Source organism: Alosa pseudoharengus, unplaced genomic scaffold (genome assembly GCF_046254945.1).
Source record: "Alosa pseudoharengus isolate Yale_2024_CS ecotype anadromous, Long Island Sound unplaced genomic scaffold, YU_APseudo_1.1 YU_APseudo_1.1_scf_10, whole genome shotgun sequence".
NCBI classification, from domain to species: domain Eukaryota; kingdom Metazoa; phylum Chordata; class Actinopteri; order Clupeiformes; family Clupeidae; genus Alosa; species Alosa pseudoharengus.
The window spans coordinates 38,241,161-38,261,302 of NW_027468565.1; the positions used below are offsets into that span (position 1 = coordinate 38,241,161).

The window sequence follows — 20,142 nt, forward strand, 5'->3', positions numbered from 1 at the left end:
CATAATTGTGCCTATGGAGTCAGATAGCTGTCTTAATTATGTGAGCACATAAAGAATGAAAACAAGCACAGATTCAGGAATCGAGAGCCTAAATACAGAAACTGAGGGGTAAAACATAATCTTGTGGTGAATAAACCTGTTATCACAACTGTAACAATTATGATTGAGAGCACAGAAATGACTTTCGAATCGATGCAAATGTCATTTCTAAACACTCTCGATTCCTGAATCTGCGCTCGATTTCATTCTTTATGTGCTCGCATAGTTAAGGCAGCTATCTGAGTCTTTTATTCACATAATTCAGCTGCTGGCTGGGTGGTGTGGCTTTGACCCTGAGCCCTTTGTTGTCCTCAAAGGCCCTCTGGTGGCCGATATGAGTGATGTAAATTCTGCTTGAATGTATTCTTTGGAAGCCTTTTTTACTACTCAAGAATAATGATTATCTTATGTATAGTGCCACCACAATTGCCTGCAAATAATACACATGGTCCATATGGTTCCACGTGTAGCCAAGGTGTTACAACCACCTAAATGTAAAGGGAGGAAGGGAGGTGTCGAGAAAATAACTGCACTTCAAGTGTCAAAACTGCAGTTTTGGAGGAATTATTAGCAGTTCTTATGCGGGAAATGCTGATTTTGGACATTTCTAAACTGCAGTATAACTGCACTGTATAATTGTAGTTATTTTTTGTAAGGGTAAAGCTTAGTAGGCCTAATGAATTTACAATAACTGCAGCTTTGACCACATCACTGAATCTAAATCTGATAGGCTACATCTGGGACTAGCAGTTTATTTTTCACTCCTATTTTTCATACTCTGAAAGTTGGATATGAGGAGCCATACGTCTACAGTTTGCTTACATTCAAGAGCAAGCCCTAGCCAGGGGTGGACCTGGACACTTTGAGGCCCAAGGCAAAGGATCCCGAGGCCCCTCCGAGCCCCTGTAATAATGGGACGCTGAGGCATATTGAGTATACAACAAATATTTATTGCCATAGATGACAATCAAAAAACATTAGTAAAAACCTTTGAAAGTATTACAATTATGAATGGTGTGAGTGTGTGTGTGTGTGTGAGAGAGAGAGAGAGAGTGTAGGCTAGGGGTTTGGGGTCTCTGTGTGTGAATATACTCTATGTAGCTAAGTATGAGAGTCTGTCTGTGTAGGCTATGTGTAGAAGAGAGGGAGAGAGAGAGAGTGAGAGTGAGTGTGTGCGTGCGAACTAAGTGAGGTGTTCGATCTTCCAAAAAGCCGACATCCAAAACAATAAAACAGCGTCTGCACTGACCGAATAAACTAGCCATTTTCTGTTTATTTTTTCTCCATTTTTCATGGTCATGTAATAATGTTGAACCGTGAATCTTCTGGGTGGTTTATCTGCATTTTTGGGGAATTCAAAGTTCTTAATTTGCACAGGGCCTTTTTTAACGATTTCAACTCGCTCTGCATCTCTTACGGTGTCTGGCCATAACGCAGGGTCGTCAATGATAACTGTATCGTGTTAGGGCTACTCACGTAGGCTACTGGTTCTGCTACTGAAATGCTGTCCGTAGCAGCACCAACAGCACCAGTGCGGACTTCGTCAGTGACAGTGATCTTGTCCCTCACGACTGTTTCACTTAGATCAACATTAATCATCATCATCAGTAGAAGATATATGTAGGCCTAGTGCAAGAGCTATCCAAATTACTTTCTTCCGTGGAAGAATTCTTCGACTGGAAGAAGTATGTTAATTTAGGCAATTTCTTTCTAAATTCTTCCTCCTCCCTTTTTCTTTTTCTTTTATCACTTCCACTCTGGAAACGTTTCATGGCTGGCTGTCAATCGCTCAACTCCACACCTCACCAAGACCTCGTTCAGATAGCTAGTTGCTGCTATGGTGACAGGAAGCGGACCTGCAGTCATTTGATTTTATGATGAGTTTATGAGCAATGAGCGCCCCTGGCCCTAGCTATGTGCTCATAATGCACAAACATGGACAAGTGTAGCCTACTATCAGGTGTGTTTGAATGCGGCATGTAAAACCATCAACACATCTTGATAAAGGTATTTCTCGTGGTGTTAAATGAGATATATAAACCTGTAATAACGCGTAACGCGTGAAGTTCAACGAATACAAAACAAAAGATGGTTGCATAGCTTATTTTAGGACTTTTAAGTTGACAAAATGAATCCAAAATCACACGGAAGTGTGACCATATCTCTCCTTCGCTTTCGTTTGCTGACAGTTGTATGCGCGCTCGTGTTATTACATGAGCGCGCATCTACGTCCTGTCGATAGAGGGAGTGCGCATCCTCCGGAGAGCTTGGAGAAGCAAGAGAACCCGGCTGCCGCTGCCGAGCCGCCGCTGCTGCTGAGGGGAAGCAGGAAAACATCATGAGCTCCAGGAAGGGTTAGAGAAACATATTCTTATAAGACTTATGCGTTGGCAAAACTTCATATTAGTATTATCATCGTAAGAAAATGCTTGTGTGCGACCTTTTGAAACGATGCTCAGACCGGCAATTTGGTGTCTTACGATTGCTGTGTTGTTCTTTCTCTCTCCCTATCCCTCTTTCCATCATTCCACTCTCATTCACACTTGGGTTGTTCTTCTGCCCCATATATCGTTCTATTTCACTTAGTAATGGCCATTCAGGCCCGAAAGAGGAGGCCGAAAGGGAAAAAAGACAAGACAACCCAGCATCGAAGGTAAGCAGGGCGGCGGTCGGGACTGACTGCATGTGTGCGTGTTTGTGTTTTTGTGTCCCGTAGTGACAGCAGTCGTGCTTGTTTCTCCATACGACATTGTTGACAGTTTGACTCCCTGTTTATGGAATGGCATATGGAGAGACGGGAAGACGCTGGTTTTGCGCATGTATGTTCTCACACCGACGCACTGTTGGCTACAGTGCAGGTGCTAGCACGAGCATGGACTCCTTTTCAGGGTCTCAACATTAGCTTATCTGGGGACTCCAACTGTGGTGTCAGAAGTTGCTAATGGCAACGATGCGCGACCTGACGCTAGGTGCATAATGTTTGTTTGCGTTTACGCTATGCTACTTACAGCTTTATTGTTTACTTGCAGTGTGTTATCCGTGTTTTAATCTGTTTAGTCCTCGTGCTGCAGCCGTGCACTGGTGTGCACCAGTGTTGTGGGGGATGTTTTTGCGCAGATTGGATGTGACAGATGTGACGCTCTCGCTGGAGTGATTATAAATGCTGGTGTGAGGGGAAAAGCAAGGTATTTCAAGTTAATGTTAACGGAGTGCATATTAAGTAGCGCTAGAAGAACCTACCAGACATAGACCAGGGGATTCCGACCGTATTGTGAGTGGGCGTCTTTGAACCATGTAGTGTAAACGCTGTGCGGCAGGAGAGTGGAGCTCAGGGCAGCTCTTTACTGAATGAGCACACGAATCGCCTTACCGGGTGTAGAACCTACTTCATGGCACCATGTCATTGGGCCGACGTCACAGGTTGTCACTAGCATCAATTAGGTGATTCCAAGGTGCTGCACACACCGAGGCTGCAGAATCTACTGGAAATGTCTGGAGCTTGTGTAAGCCATTGCTGTGGGCATTGACAGGCAGTAGTAATCTCGTTATTACACCTTTCAAGTGTGAGCCTTTAAGAGCCATGTTCAAGTGGGTGTGTCTAACAAGTGCAGAATGGTATATTAGTTATTACTATGTGGACATTATGTAACATTTCTACAGCTTTGATGAGGAGTGCACCTTGGGAACATTTGGTGTAACATATGTAGGCCTGTTAGTTCTCATGAGCGGTATTAATGAAAATTCTATTTTCACACAGTGCATGTTAGGTTGTTCAGTGTGTTATAGATTGCACTGGTCCAGAAGAAGCGTTAATGCCTTCTTTTTTGGCTGTTAATCACAAGGATAGCTCCAGACACTTCCCATATAGGCCTACAGACTTGTGGCCATAGCTATCTCCCCAGGTTGGAGGTGTGATATGTGTGACTTCTTCAAATGAACAGTTTGGATATTCCTGTTAAAATGTAGGGAAGTGAAAGTATTTGTGACATACTATAACATACTTTGTTATTTCCCACCTTTGTCCAAACTCCAATAAGGTTTCCTTTATACTCTCTCCCTGAGAGAAACCAAGGTGTTGTGTGAGTGGAGTTGTGATTTTAGTGTGCATGTTTGCAACTTCAAATGGCGATGCCTCTGTATCTAACCCTAACCCTGTCAAATGTAATTAGTGCCATTAAGATCAAAGATAGTCATGCCTTAAACCTGGGCTTGCTTGATTCAAACCAGGCACCCTACAGTGCCCTGCAAACCTCGCTACATGCAGAGCCACTTTTTTGACACTGCAGAATGTCCTTCTGTAGCATTGTGTGGCCCTAAGGCTTGTGGGTGAGAGACCCCAAACCCCCAAAAGGCAGAGTTATACCATATCTCACTGTCTGCGTAAGCTAAGACTCTGTGCACTTTGTACACTGTTTGAAATCCGTTGTGAAATGCAGTGAATAAATACATCGTTCCAGTTTTTTTCCTTTACCTTCTTCTTCATTTACACAGATATTGTGATGTGTCATAGATGAATCTTCCAATGTATGGAGTATTGCAGAATGGCTGAATGGTGATATCGTTGTTAGCGTTAGCATTGTTAGCGTGGGCAAAGTATTGTGACAGTATCGATTCCAGAGCTACTCTGTGATCATGTCATGTCATGTGCTTGTCATTGTCTTGTGCATGTTGCTTGTTGTGATTAAACGGCTGCCCCAAGGGAACTCCTATCCACTCTGACTCCACTGCCCAGTCCCGTTGACTCCTATCCACTCTGACTCCACTGCCCAGTCCCGTTGGCATGTGAAGTGACCTGTCCCTCTCGGTCATTCTAGAGCACCACAGAAACGGCGCACAGTGCTTCTCAGGAGAAGGGAAGAATAAGGACTCCTTTCAACAAGCCCCAGCAGCAAAGTTCACAGGGCAGCTAGAGTGCGTGTGTGTGTGTGTGTGTGTGTGTGTGTGCGCGTGTGTGTTTGTGTGTGTGTGTGTGGCATGCACTAAGTAGGAGGCCTGTGTGAGTATGTGTCTGTGTGGGCATGTTTGTGTGAGACATTACAGGAAAACCACTGCATGCTCATACTGTATGTGTTTATCTTGTGGTTGTCTATGTGCTTATCAAAGTGGTGTCTGTGTTTTATCAAACGTACAATCTCATCATGAGACTATGAGATGTGGCTCCTTGATGTTTTATATTTGGTTTGAATGCTTCAAGTGCTCTGAACACACTAATTGTCTCCATACCTGCATTCAGACCGAGCACAGATGCAGCTCATATTTTACATCAGGCTCTGGAAGACCAGGTGTAACATGATATGTAGTTTAAAAAGGCACAATGCTAGAATGGTCAATCTTTCACATCTTTGATCCTGTTGTGTTTACTCTCTGTTGTTACTGCTTGTTTACTCTCTGTTGTTACTGCTTGTTTACTCTCTGTTGTTACTGCTTGACTGGGCAGAGTATTGGCAGAGCAGCAGGGAGGGCTTTGGAAGGTTCATAGGGAGTTCGCTTTTAGTAATTATGTTCCCTCGCTCTCTCTTTCACATGTTCTCTCTCTCTCTCTTTCTCTCGCCCCCACCACTCCTAAACTCTCTCTCTCTCACAAACACACACACACACACACACACACAGGTAACACCATGTAATCCCCTGTCTTGAAACCCTACCCCAACCCAAAAGCTTAACTTGCATGCTTTTCCATTAGGTTTTGGTAACACACACACACACACACACACACAGGTAACAGCTTTGCCATTAGGTTGTGTATGTCCTGTTCATAAAGAGCATGACAGTTGTTTTGAAACTCTGCCTCATGAGACTCCTGTTGTCCCACTGCAGTGCATGTTTGGTGCCTTCTGGGGTCACTTGGACAGTTCCCTCCTCAACACAAAGCCCGAGGATGGCGGGGCGGCTGCTGGATTCGTCACCCGCCGCGGACAGTAAACGTTTTGTTCTGGGTGGTGTGTCTGTTGGCATGGCCCGTAGCTGTTGTGGTTGTGAGCCTGTGCCATGTGAGGACTCTGTGCAGCGGAGCCAGAGGTGTGAACAGAAAGATTCAGCTCGGTGACAGCTGTACAGCCTGCACAGTTCACTCAGCTGCTTACAGCTTTGCATTACACTACATGCGGCTAATGCACGCATGCACTTTATTACAGTTTTATGTTGTTATGTTAGTATCAGCCCTCTTTACCGTAGGGGCCAGTGCTTGATTTAGTGGTTTAATACTGAGAGAACCAAATTGATGTCTGATGTACAGTTGTACATACAGTACTGAGAACAATTAGAGAGGCTTTTGTAATCTGACTGATAATTTGAATATATCTTCATGAGACACATGACTTTTTGATAACAATTCTATATTATATATTCTTTTATTTTGAAGGATTTGGTTTCAAAACAAAGCGCTTGTTTTCGGTTGTGGGAAATTAATCGGCTTCACTGGGGTGATGTTGTGATGGCCGGTGAGTGATCTTGATTGATGTAGGTACACGTTGCATTGTAAGCCGGATTGATTTTGGTCTAAGGTTTCCCCTGCCCTGAGACACTGTATGACACTGTAGTCGGCTCTGTGTGTGTGCTGCTTGTCCCTGGCAGTCGAGATAAGTGCTGTCACACAGGCATGGGCTTCATTATAACGGCTAGATCCTGATATCCTCTCTCTCTCTCCCTCTCCCTCTCTCTCTCTCTCTCTCTCTCTCTCTCTCTCTCTCTCTGATGGGGAATTGATCCTCCCCTCCCCCATGCTCTGCTCCAGCCACTAACCACGTTTCCCTGCCAGGGCAAATGTCATCGGACCCAATGGATGAGAAATTTGGTAAATGACGTTACCCCCTGATGTCAAAAAGACCCCATTGTGTAGTTGTCAGAACTAGAGATTCAATTTGGATGCTTTGAATCCATGCTCTATTAGTGGTTATTCTTGCTGGTAATGTATTAGAAGAAACCTCTATTTACTTAAGTCAAAGTATTCAGTTTGTTGCATACCATGTCATTAGTAAGCTGTTTGCCCCCACTGCAGAGCATACTGTATATTTCCTCAAATGGGGATGCTGCTACTCTGACAATGAGCACCTCCAAAAGAGTGACAAGCAGTGAGAATGTGTGTAAAGTGAAATATGGTGATTGCATGAAATTGTGGGGTTAGCCATTTATTGTTCACTGTCATTTTGTCATACTTTTCCATCTTGGGCTGCCTTGGGCTTTTGTGTGCCACAGAATATTTTCTATTGCTATTTGTGATAGTTCTACAAATAGTACCTCTATGTTATCGAATGGTTTTCACTGACAGCAAGAAAACAAGGGAGTAGGCATTTGAAATTAGAGAGATGATGTTCTTACTGGTGATGTTTTTTTTAATTCATTTTTTTTTTTTTTTGCTCTCGCTTTTTCACTCTCTGTGTGGGTAGATATAGCATGCCGAGCTGAGGCTTGTTTGCGTAGAACAGGTTGTGATAGGTCATATTAAACCTGAACATTACTGCCGGCTCTGTTCCTCACCTACCCCTGCAGGTGCAGGTGCAGGCGATGGCGTAGGCTAGTGCTTGAGAGCCAGAGCCCTCAGGACTAGAGCAGCAGTAACCATCTAAAATTAGCTTGGAGAAACCACAGGGATTTATACTGTATCTCAGCATGGAGATGCCATCACATATGCTTATAGGGAAATGAACCAGGCAGAGAGAAATAGGCAGGAACAGTGAAGGCTGGTCTTAGTTATTGCTTTTGAGGGTCAGATCTGACTGGCCTGCGTGTAGAACAGCTGGGCTAGGTTAATAACAGTGGATTGGTGTATAACTTGTTTAGAAATTACTATTCAATTTTAGTTTTACATGTACCAAACGCAAGCACTAGTGCTTTTTTATAGCAGTGAAGTTTATACCCTATCACCCTATTTGAATGTAATTACAAATAAACCCTTTATTACATTTTGGAAGCAGTATTCTCAAGTGAACTCCAAGTGAGGTCACTGTTTACCTCCCCACGCAGGCCACCAGTGGGCTGGTATGGACAGAGCTGGCATTTGTGTTTGTTGAGTTTGAGTCCTTCAAGAAGCCTAAAAAACAATGGAGTTTCTACACCCCATCAGCCTGTGGCAGAGCTGGGATGGTGTTACCAAGATAGGGACATTAAAAACAACCCGACACAGATGACATAGCACCTCATGGTCTACCCATCACATCCGTCCAATCCTCCACTGAATACTAAACTCTAGTCCCAGTGGTGCCATTATGATTCATGGCTCAAAGATGAAACAGACCTGCCCACTTATTGTTGCAGTAGATTGTTTGTCCTCAAGAGTGGCAGACACAGACACACACACAGATCAGAATGTAGTGTAGGCAACTGTAGATTGTATTGGGCACACTGCAGTCATATGGATATATTACTCTTCAACTACTGTATATGTACACTCTGCAGCTAACATGTTAGATGGCTTTGTGTCTGTGATCCAGTCCCTCACAGAACACCCCCCCCACTCTTGTTCTTCTTCTCTGTCTCTCTCTCTCTCTCTCTCTGTCTCTCTCTCTGTGTGTCTCTCTCTCTGTGTGTCTCTCTCTCTGTCTCTCTCTCTCTCTCTCTGTTTAACTTCCTTGTTGAAAGCTATGAGGCGTGGGGCGGAAGTGGAGCGCAGCTCTCCAGAACTCTGGCTGAATGTAGAAGATGAGTGAGTGCCAGGGGATGTGCAGTCCTCTCTCTGTTACACTGCCACGCTGTTATCTGACCCCTGGAAGCCCCACGCAGCCACGCTGTTATCTGACCCCTGGAAGCCCCACGCAGAACCTGCAGCCCAGGCACAGTGCCCGCGCCAGCATCCCAAAGCCTCTGAAGAACGCCCTCGCACACTCCCATATCTTCATTCACAGAAGCTACTGAATGACTGGAGAAGCAGGCTGTGTCTGTATTAATCGTTTCATTTTGTTTATTATTGTGGTCGTCTTGCTGCTAGGCAGAGGATGCTGGCGGGTTCTGGCACAGGTCTGGGGACAGACCCCTGCGGTCTCACACCAGGTAGGGTGCCGGTGAGGTGTAAGAGAGAGAAGCTTCCGGCGATTTCATTGGTAAGCAGGCCACCCATACGTGAGCTCGCTCCTCTCATCGGCTCTAATGACTTTGTGTTGTAGTGTGCAGCACTGCCACGTACAGTATGTTGTGGATTCAGTGGCCATACACAACAGTGTTGTCAAGGTGAACGAAATAGTGCAGCACCTGTGGTCATGGAGATATCGTTCAGTTTTCCATGTTTCCATTTTAAGCATTTGTATTTTGTGTTTATTGCTAAATATGTTTGAACAAATGATAGGTTTCACTACCATTCACAACAATTCCCTGGAGTTATGTGATTACATTACTGTAATATAGATCACATTAGTTGACAAATACAGTCAGCTTTGACTAAACACACAAACAATTGTACATTTCATGTCAGTATTGTAGTAAGAAAGAACCCATTGAAAGTCCTTATAAATAAAAACCTTTGAATATAGAGGTAGCAGCAGCCACAGGTTAATGTTGCCATTACCTTTAGCTAAGACCTGTATTAGTAGATATGAGAGGTTTTTCAACTTCATCACCAGCGCTCTGATATTGTCTACTTGGCCATTTTCTCATGTTAGAATCACTTGAGTTGATTGAGTGAGATTAAGTGTGGCAGGTCATGGTCAAACATTTATTAAAGAGAGACAGACAGACACAGATTCTGTGTCTCTCCTTTGGTGACGGCCAAATGGCCTGACCTCGCACACTAGCATGCCCTCTTTTGCCCTCAGTCTCCATTTCAGTATCCATGTCTTTATCTCTTGTTCTGTCTTCTCACATCTATGAACCTGTGAGCCATCTGTGGTCCTGTGTTTGGTGTTTGTTTGAGGGTTTCACTAGGAATGGCTGAAAATAGTATGAGCCTGAAGGTCTGGTTTTGAGTAAGAATAGAACCCTGTGTCTATCCTGATCTCGCTCTGCTGATAACAGCCTAGCATGTGAGCACATTAGAATCTGATATTCATCAGCTGTAATAGTTGCGATCATTGTAACCTTATCAGGCTGGGTTAAGATGTCATGTTTTGGATTTTGCCTTTGATGTCTTTGACTTTGGCTTTATTAACTTAGCAATCATTATCTAGTCATTGCTTGTTTTGTTTATAATAAAATGTAATTGTTTGTCTAATATAATTGCATTGTGAAGAGGCTAAAGAGCAGTTTCCTGCTGTGAGATCAGTGAAAGGGTCTGTCCGTGAGCTTAAGCCCGGCTTACCCAGTCAGTGGGTCAGTAAACCACCCATCCTCCAAAGCTATGGGGCATGTAGACTAATCTCAGAGACACAGGCCTAGTGCACATAGCGGTGTGTTTGTGTGTGTGTGTGTGTTGGTATGTTTGTGTATGCTTGTGTGGGTGTTTTTTAGCTTGCTGCTGCTGCTGTGCGTGTGTGTGTGTGTGTGTGTGTGTGTGTGTGTGTGTGTGTGTGTGTGTGTGTGTGTGTGTGTGTGTGTGTGTGTGTGTGAGACATACCATAGAGAGGATGACTTAATCTGAGCATCTGTTCCTCTGGCAATCAGAGATTATGACCCTAAATCTGCCTGATGCCTTAATCAATCGTCCCCATCTCATCTCATCTCATCTCATCTCATCTCATCTCATCTCATCTCATCTCATCTCATCTCATCTTCTTCCTCATGACCCTCTCCGACATCTTATCCCCCTACTGCACTTGTGACTAAGGGCTGTTGGCCTGGTCTGCATGGTCTTATGGGTGTGAAGCTACACTAGCATAGAAGTGTGTGTGCAGGTCACAGTAACACTCCCTGTTGCGAAGGACTGCTGCCACTCTCCTTAACACTCCCGTAGACCCTGATATAATTCCTACAGGCTGTATTTGTATTAGAAGAAGAGATTTGTAGGACTACCAACCTAGAAATATAGTTAGTGTTTTCATATTGGAATTAAATGTTGTGATAGCTATGATATGATGCTATCTAAAAATGATATGATATGATGCTATCTAAAAATATGATGCTATCTAAAAATAAGACCGCTTACTGTATGTAGTAGGTATTTCCCAAATCAATACACTATACACTCAATACTAATACTTCTTATTATTAATCCCTATTAAGGGGGCAGAGGCACCAAATTGTGAAATCACACAGCAAGATCAGATTCTGGCCCGCTGTTTGGACCACCATCATGTTTTACACTTGCCTGAATATTTAGATAATAACATTGATTGATATTAAATTTAAATAAGTAGTATAAATTAATGATTCGAAATGTGTTTTGATCAAAGTTGTCAAAACTGGATGAGCAAAACTCCAGCAGAACAGTAGGGAGGTCTCAACTTTTAAGCTTATGCAATTCTACTGTTATTATTTTTGATTGAGTTATTTTACATTGTTTGGGCTAATGGTTGAACACTCTAAAAGTCGCATGGGATGTTGATATTTTAGGAAGCCTTGAATGAACATGAGATAATACTGGTCACCATATGCCTATGATCTCAACACACATGATTAAATGGCTAGGCCTGCTTAAATTATCTGGTATAAACATGATCAGACATTTAGATGTCCAATTGTTACTAGCTGAGCAAATGTGTGATTGTGTCATCTATTTACAAAGCTCTGGTTAGCAGGGATTTGATTCTGTCAAAGGGACGTTTTATTTTTCCTGAACACAAGTGAGCTGGATGATTGCTGCCTCTTCAAAACTGCCCCATATGCCCCATATCCCCCGCACCTCCTGCGCCCCTGCCTCTCACACATTTGCCTGCCTTTATACAGAGTCGTATTTTCCTGCCACTAATGCTGTCAATACTAGGGCTTAGGTTAATGCTGTGTGGAGTTTGCAGCATACCTGATGGTTGGGAGGTGTCAATCCACAAGCTTTTAGAGAGAATCAGCACACCGGCCGGCTATAACATTAAAGGGGTGGTTCAGGATTTCATTAATTCCAAGTAAGCAAGTGTGATATTTATCAGTGGAGACCGTTTTCAACACGTTTCATCCAGTCCTTGTAATTGCAGAGTTCGCAGGTGCTAGGCTAGCGCAAGTCAACGGTATGTGCTAGCCTGCCACTAAAGACAGTCTTACCCACTCCAAAGTACACCCGAGGCAAATTCCAGACAATCGATGTAAATCTCTGTGTTGATAGAATAGTGTAAGAAATACAACTACCCTCGCATCGCGTTGCAATAGTTATACTTTGGTCCCTGAAGTTGGTAGTAGTCATTTTGCATCTCAGCAGCGGACTGATATTACCAAGGCTACTACTAAGTATCCCCATTGGAGTGCGCTTTACTGTTTACTTTTCGGCGCAGTACTACTAACCGGAGCAAGTATAATTCCATCGTGGTAAGAAACTAGTCCCTCAAAATGTAATGCGATCGTTGAAATGCAAGGATAGAATAACGTTAGAAATAACAGTATCAAAACAGACATTTACATCGATAGTCTGGCGTTACAATTTATTTGCCTCAGGTGTACTGTGGAGTGGGTAAGACTGTTTTTAGTGGCAGGCTAGCACATACCGTTGACTTGCGCTAGCCTAGCACCTGCGAACTCTGCAATTAGAAGGACTGGATGAAACGTGTTGAAAACGGTCTCCACTGATAAATATCACACTTGCTTACTTGGAAATGAGGTCTTATGTCCAAAATCCTGAACCACCCCTTTAACCGTTTACCCAACAGATAATCTAATCCAGTGGGGATTTCCAACAATTTAAAGCTACTTTAGGTGAACTCTCTTTCTCTCTGTCTCTCTCTCTCACACACACACACACACACACACACACACACACACACACACACACACACACACACACACACACACACACACACACACACACACACACACACACACACACACACACACACACACACACACACACACACACACACACACACACACACACACACACACACACACACACACACACACACACACACACACACATTATGGGCAGCCGTGGCCTACTGGTTAGCGCTTCGGACTTGTAACCGGAGGGTTGCCAGTTCGAACCCCGACCAGTAGGCACGACTGAAGTGCCCTTGAGCAAGGCACCTAACCCCTCACTGCTCCCCGAGCGCCGCTGTTGTTGCAGGCAGCTCACTGCGCTGGGATTAGTGTGTGTTTCACCTCACCTCACTGTGTGTTCACTGTGTGTGGATTGGGATAAATGCAGAGACCAAATTTCCCGCACAGGATCAAAAGAGTATATACTATATATATATATACTATACACACACACACACACACACACACACACACACTCTTACAGTTACTCAGACAGCCTATTTTCACCTGAGAAACATTGCCAAAGTGCGGCCATTTTTAACTCAACAAGATGCAGAAAAGAATTCACGCCTTTATCACTAGCAGGTTAGACTACTGCAATGCACTTTTCACTGGTCTTCCCAAAAAACATCTAAAGAAATTGGCACTCATACAGAACTCTGTGGCTAGACTTTTAACTAAGACCAAGAAGAGAGAACACATCACCCCTGTGTTGGCTGAACTGCACTGGCTCCCTATTTCCTATAGAATTGATTTTAAGGTTCTGTTAATTACTTACAAAGCTCTGAATGGCATAGCACCTTCACATATCTCTGAGCTATTAATATCTTATCAACCACAAAGGAAACTTAGATCATCCAATTCTAATCTTTTAATTGTACCCTAAGTGCTCCACAAACAAAGTGGAGAAGCTGCTTTTATCCATTATGCCCCCAAACTATGGAACACCCTGCCTCTGTACATCAAGCAGGCGAGTTCAGTAAATATTTTTTAAAAAGATCTGAAAACATACCTGTACAGGAAAGCTTTTAGTTAACTACTTTTAGTTAGTAGTAGACTACTTTTTCAGATTATTCTACATCTGTTGCTATTGGAGGGCCCAGCCAGCCAGAAGCAGATGGGCTCCCCCTATTAAGTCAGGTTCTGCTCAAGGTTTCTTCCTGGAATATGGGAGTTTTTCCTTGTCACAGTTGCCATCTGGCGTGCTTGTGGGGGGTAAAGGGGTAAGGCTGCCAGTCTTATGACATGATATTTTCTATATTTTTGATATGGTGCTGAGTGGATCATAAACGGCCCCAGCAATGAAGAAAAGTGATTGATAATGACTGACTGACTATTATTGTGTTACATGCTTCAAATGTAAAGCACTTTGAGCTGCATTCTGTGTATGAAAGGTGCTATACAAATAAAGCTTATTATTATTATTATTACTTGCTGTTCCTGTCCAAGTTATCAACACTGAAAGTATGCTTCTTGACCAGTCTGCATTGCAGTTGGGCAGACACTCTACACGTTGTCTATATAACTGAGGTGTGGCCCCTCCACTAACAATAGAGCAAGCGCTATGCAAGTATGGCAGACATGACCCCTTGAGGACAAGACCAGCCCCATCGATCTCATCCCCTCTACTGAAGTGACCTGTTTTGTCCAGACTGGGCAGTTTATGTTATCCATTTCACTCATACTGTTTTTGTCCAGACTGGGCAGTTTATGTTATCCATTTCACTCATACTGTTTTTTGTCTCATGTAAGAAACAGGTTGAAGTAGTTCTGCTATTCTGGAGTTGACCAGGGAAAGTGCATTTTGGCTGGACTTGGTCTTTTTATTGCTTAGTGACATGGAGAGGTGATGCATCTAGTAGTCAGCCATCTGGTCTGTTTCACCCACTGGATGGCAGCATGCACACATCAGCAGAAATATGGAAATGCCATCGAGAGGTCTCTGCAAACACATGCGCACACGCGTTACATACATCACACTCATTACGCAACAGCAGACATGTAGGTTGCCATGGAGATGGAAGCTCTGCTCCATGACCTTGCAATCAAGCCTGATATTACATCTGGTCACTGACTCCTCCAACGTGTCAGTCTTGTCCTTCATACCACACGTGGACTGTTATTATCTTGCTCTATGGCAAAGAGTCTATTCCAGTGACATGTAGAATAATCACACACGCTGGCTACTCCTACGCTCTCACTCGCTTGTGAATCGAGCCTTGGGGCTGCGCAGGCCCACATAAGAGAGAATATAGAGCTGAAAACTGGGACAAGTCTTCTCCCCCCCCCTGTGAGGTCTACTTGAACCTTGGTTTAATCTGTCTGCCAGCTGCACCATTCGCTGTCTTGGCTTTACCATCGCAGTAGATTTGTCCATTTTGAAAAAAAGGGGGGGGGGGGTGTCAGACAATGAGTGAGTAGGCTGGATATGTGCAGTTGCTCCTCTGAGTCAACAGAGGGCGCTGTCTCACCCCACACAGTTGTTTGTGTGATGTGTATGGCGTTGTATTGTGTGTGCACACCCCCTCGCAGATGAGATCACACCACAGGCCAATCGGCTGGGTTTGCTTAGAGGACCTGATGACTGGCGTGGGAGTGATTGTGTGGGCCCTGTGAGCTTGCATGTGTAGGCCCATGGGGCACAATGCCATGAGAATGCGCTGAGAAGGTGCGTCTGTGTGAGGATAGTGAACAGACTGTTGATGCGTTTTTTTTTTTTGTCTTTGTTTTTTCGTCTTTAAGTTGTTGTGCGTTTTGTTCGTCATGCTTGCAGGAAAGGTATGTTTTAGGCAGATCACAGGGCACATCAAGCTGATTATTCTGAAGCCTCATAATGGATTGGGCCTGGAGAGACTTTCTGGAACACTCCGCTGTGCTGCTGTTGTTGACCCAAGCAGTGAGAAGTCACTTGATACCACCAGCATGCGTCAGTCTCCTTTTCAGACAGTTACGGCTCATTCTGGAGTTATGTTGAAAACAGAATAGCGTGGAAACAGTATTATGTTCAATTACAAAACTCAGGCAATTCACATTGTGTGAGTGCTTCATAACCACATTATAAAGGGATTGTGAAAAACCATGGTGAGGACATGGTATAAATAAAGGTCGTCATTCTCCCGTGCGTCAGCACGCAGTGTTTGTGGGGTGTGGTTACTCATGTCACATTAATAATGCAAGAGGGGAGCTTATTTACACAGGGACCTTGCAGTGAGTTAGCACTATGGCACGCAGTATTCGCTCATCAGCACGCAAACCTGCAGCCCATCATCCCCAGTTTACGCCTGATGGCTGATGATACTACGTAAAGCAGTTTCATTTTACACTCTCTTAACTATGAAATTAAGCTTGCAATTCAAAGACACGGGACATTGTGTACTGTAGTAGTTGCTTCCACCAAAGCCTTGAAAGTGGACGGATGCCAGTTCTGACTAGCCTCATGGGCGCATTGTTACACCAAATAGGCTAAGTGAGTCATGCTGTGGGATATACAGTCTAAGACTGATAGGAATGAAAGCGACTAGGTCCAGGACATGTGGTCAAGAACAAGGGCTTTCCGAGGGGAAACTAGGACACCTGACAACACTATGAGGACACACGAGGCAACGATACAAACATTGTTTACGTTTTCAGTTTACAACATTCACCTACTCTTTTGTTTTTGCTGTGAGTGGTATTCACCGTTTGGCATAGGGTCCTGTGGCACACAGCAGTTTGCACAGTGCGCCATTATTCAGGTTTTGAGATCAGCCATGTGCAATTTAGCATTCCAGTGTGTTTACAGTAAGAATGGCTTGCTAATCAGGAGGCTAGTGTCCAGGTGACGAGCTAATGGACAATATAGACTAAGCTATTAGCCACCCCCCCCCCCCCCCTCACTAACACTATTGAGCGCATTTGTGATTCATGGTGTGGGTGGCAGCTGACCTGCTTCTAGTGTTGAAAATAAGAGAACACAATAGCCCGGGTCATCAGAGCAGCTGCCCGCAGTAGGAAGAAGGCCACAGGTCACGCTCCTTCATCCGTCAACAGTTAAAACAAACAGCACTTAGCTAATGAAGTCACTGGAGCCGCCACGTACTGAGGCAGGCTGAGCGTGTGCGCTACGCGCGTGCCCTCACTAATATATTCACCCTCTCTGATATCACACGTCTCCCCTTTGGAATGCTGGGTAACCATTATCCATCTCTCCCTGCTGCATACTCTCTTTCTATCTCCTCCTTCATTATCTACACACACACACACACACACACACACACATAGAGTGACACACTCATTTATGGCAGCAATACTGCGCATTGGCTTGTGCCAGTGTCAACAGCCACAGTAAGCAGTGAGGGGGTCAGCTGCTGATCTGTGCAGTGTGTCCCTGGTGAGGAGAGCTCTATCCGCCATTAACAATGACTGTGTGTGTGTGTGTGTGTGAAGAGAAGACCTTTCCTCTACTGAATCAATAACTGATACCGTGGGATGGGGGACACGTATGTTGGAGCTTGGTGCCATGGTGCCATTGTTACTGTAGGGGGTGTTAAGCAACTGATCGTTGCGATAGGGACTTCATGGTTACGCCGCGCGGATGCACACACACACACACACACACACACACACACACACACACACACACACACACACACACACACAGAGCCCGCGTCGCTCACCCACAGCCCAGGATCCTCCTCCCCCTCCCTCTGGCTCATAAAGCTCCCTGTGGCTCCTGGGAGAGCAGGGGGAGCCGGCTTGTGACTGCCAGCCCCACGCTCTAGATGACGCCAGCTGCACAAAAAGCCCAGAATAAACGCATCGCTATAGCAACAGCGTGATTAGGAGACAGACGATTAGCAGAGGCACAAGTGCACAGGAATGGAGGAAGACCCATTGTCAGTCATTAAAGCGTCACACACACACACACAGTTTCACTTAGTGGAGTAATGCATTGTATTGAATTGTAGTTTTACGGTAATACTGAACACAGCAGAAGCCTGTGTGTGGCTGGTGAGGGGTATGGAGATTTGGGTGGAGGGGATCTAGGGGCATGTGTGGCTGGTGAGGGGTATGGAGATTTGGGTGGAGGGGATCTCGGGGCATGTGTGGCTGGTGAGGGGTATGGAGATTTGGGTGGAGGGGATCTCGGGGCATGTGTGGCTGGTGAGGGGTATGGAGATTTGGGTGGAGGGGATCTCGGGGCATGTGTGGCCGTGGAGAGACCCAGCAGGGGGGTTGGGGGGGGGGGGGGATGGCGAAGGCCCCCCGATGGGTCCCTCTCCCCAGCGCTAGATATTTTTGGAGGCTGCGCCGAGGCTGCCCAGAGCTATCTTTACACGGCCTAGTTCTCCCGCAGGTCTGGAGGAGACAGAGGATGGAGAGGGGGGGGGGGGAGGATGCAGGGGATGGAGAGGGGGGGGGGGAGGAGAGAAAACAGGGAGAAGAGAGAGTGAGAGTGAGGGAGGGAGGGAGGGAGGGATAGGGTGCATCTTTACAATCTTTACAGATTGCAGTCCCACACATGCTAGTGTAGGCACAGTTCATCTATTCAGTGCCACTCAGACGTTGCTCATGGACATGATTAACAGGCCGCAGACAAGCACAGGGACGTGCGTGCAACCCCCTGCTCACACACACTTATTTACTGCCATGAATTGCTTAAGCACGCCAAGCAGCACTGGCCAGGTAGTACTGCAGGGAAAAGGCACACACACACACACACGCACACACACACACACACGCACACACACACACACACACATACGCGCACATACACACACACAGACACACACATGCGCACACAGACACACACAAACACACACACACACATACACTGCGCACACACACACACAGTCAGACACACATATTTATAATGGATTCCTCATCTTCCTCGCTCACTATTGAAGTTATTTTCATCAGCACTCAATCATAAGCTTAGTGCTGCAATGCTACCCCCTTGTGAGCGCAGCTCAAGTGTGTTCAGCGTGTGTGTGTCTCTGTGAAAGTGTTTCAAATGTGGTGTGTGTGTGTGTGTGTTCAGTGTGTGTTTGTGTCTCTGTGTAAGTGTTTAAAATGTGCGCATGATATCTGGGGGTAATTTGTGCAAGGAAATCTCTTTTTTCATGGTGTGTGTGTGTGTGTGTGTGTGTGCGTGTGTGTGTCCGTGTGTGTGTGCATGTGTGTGTGTGTGTGTGTGTGTATGTGTGTGTGTGTTGATGCTCATTGTCATTTAGGACTGTGGGCTCAGTTCCGAGCTTTCTCTTTGGAGATATGACATCAGGACCGTACCAACTGTGCTCCTCGGTCTGGGGGGATTCTGCAGTAAAGTGAGATAAACCTTTCTGACACACAGCAGTCTCTCCACCCCACTGGCCAACATCCACATAGAATGAGGACAGCTAGATTCGTCTGGCTTTCATCTGAGCTTTCTTTTCTCTCTCTTTCTCTCTCTCTCTCTCTCTCTCTCTGTGTTGTTGTGTGTGCATTTTGATTCATGTGCGGCTACATATGTGTTGTTTTGTATTGCACGTGTATTCACTGTTTATGCGTGTGTGTACACTTTGCTGTTTATTAGAACATTCAGCGAGACAGAATGAGTTGCTCCGAGGTATGGAATCACATGGTCACAGATTTACTCTCACAACCATTTAAGACTGATTGAGTCAACTGTGGAGATCCTTTGTATTAGCCGTTCTATGTCACACTAATTCCAGAGTTTCTTGTGGGATAAAAGAAACATGTGTAAACACATTTAAGAACTCACACTTTTGCCAGCCCTGCACAGTAGACAGTGTTTGCATGCATGTTGTGTTTTGCAGTACAATTGTATATTGATATACAGTGAGTTACTGTATGTAGTGTATGGACGTGTTTGGCTGCAGTTTAATGCATTAGCATCAACAATGGATGTAAGACACTCTCTCAGTTGCTCCAAGACAAACTAGTCAGCAGCTAGACTAGTCTAGTCAGCAAGAGTAACCTCAGAATGTCCCCCTAGAAATGAGGTCAACATGAGAGACAGAGAGAGAGAGAGAGAGAGAGAGAGAGAGAGGAAGGCGGAGAGAGAGAGAGAGAGAGAGAGAGAGAGAGAGAGAGAGAGAGAGAGAGAGAGGGAAGCAGAGAGAGAGAGAGAGAGAGAGAGAGAGGAAGGCGGAGAGAGAGAGAGAGAGAGAGAGAGAGAGAGAGGAAGGCGGAGAGAGAGAGAGAGAGAGAGAGAGAGAGGAAGGCGGAGAGAGAGAGAGAGAGAGAGAGAGAGAGAGAGAGAGAGAAGGCGGAGAGAGAGAGAGAGAGAGAGAGGGAAGCAGAGAGAGAGAGAGAGGAAGGCGGAGAGAGAGAGAGAGGGAAGCAGAGAGAGAGAGAGAG

The 20,142-nt window shown here is 45.1% G+C and overlaps 1 protein-coding gene across 1 annotated transcript in view; it reads left to right on the plus strand.

Moving 5' to 3' along the window:
* Positions 1-2,348: 2,348 nt before the first annotated feature.
* srpk2 (SRSF protein kinase 2) overlaps positions 2,349-20,142 on the plus strand; it is a 64,650-nt gene continuing 46,856 nt past the window's right edge. The window contains exons 1-2 of the mRNA XM_076271522.1: positions 2,349-2,393; positions 2,626-2,692. Of these exons, the coding sequence (XP_076127637.1) occupies positions 2,378-2,393; positions 2,626-2,692 (83 nt within the window). The 5' untranslated portion in view covers positions 2,349-2,377. The remainder of the gene's footprint in view (positions 2,394-2,625; positions 2,693-20,142) is intronic.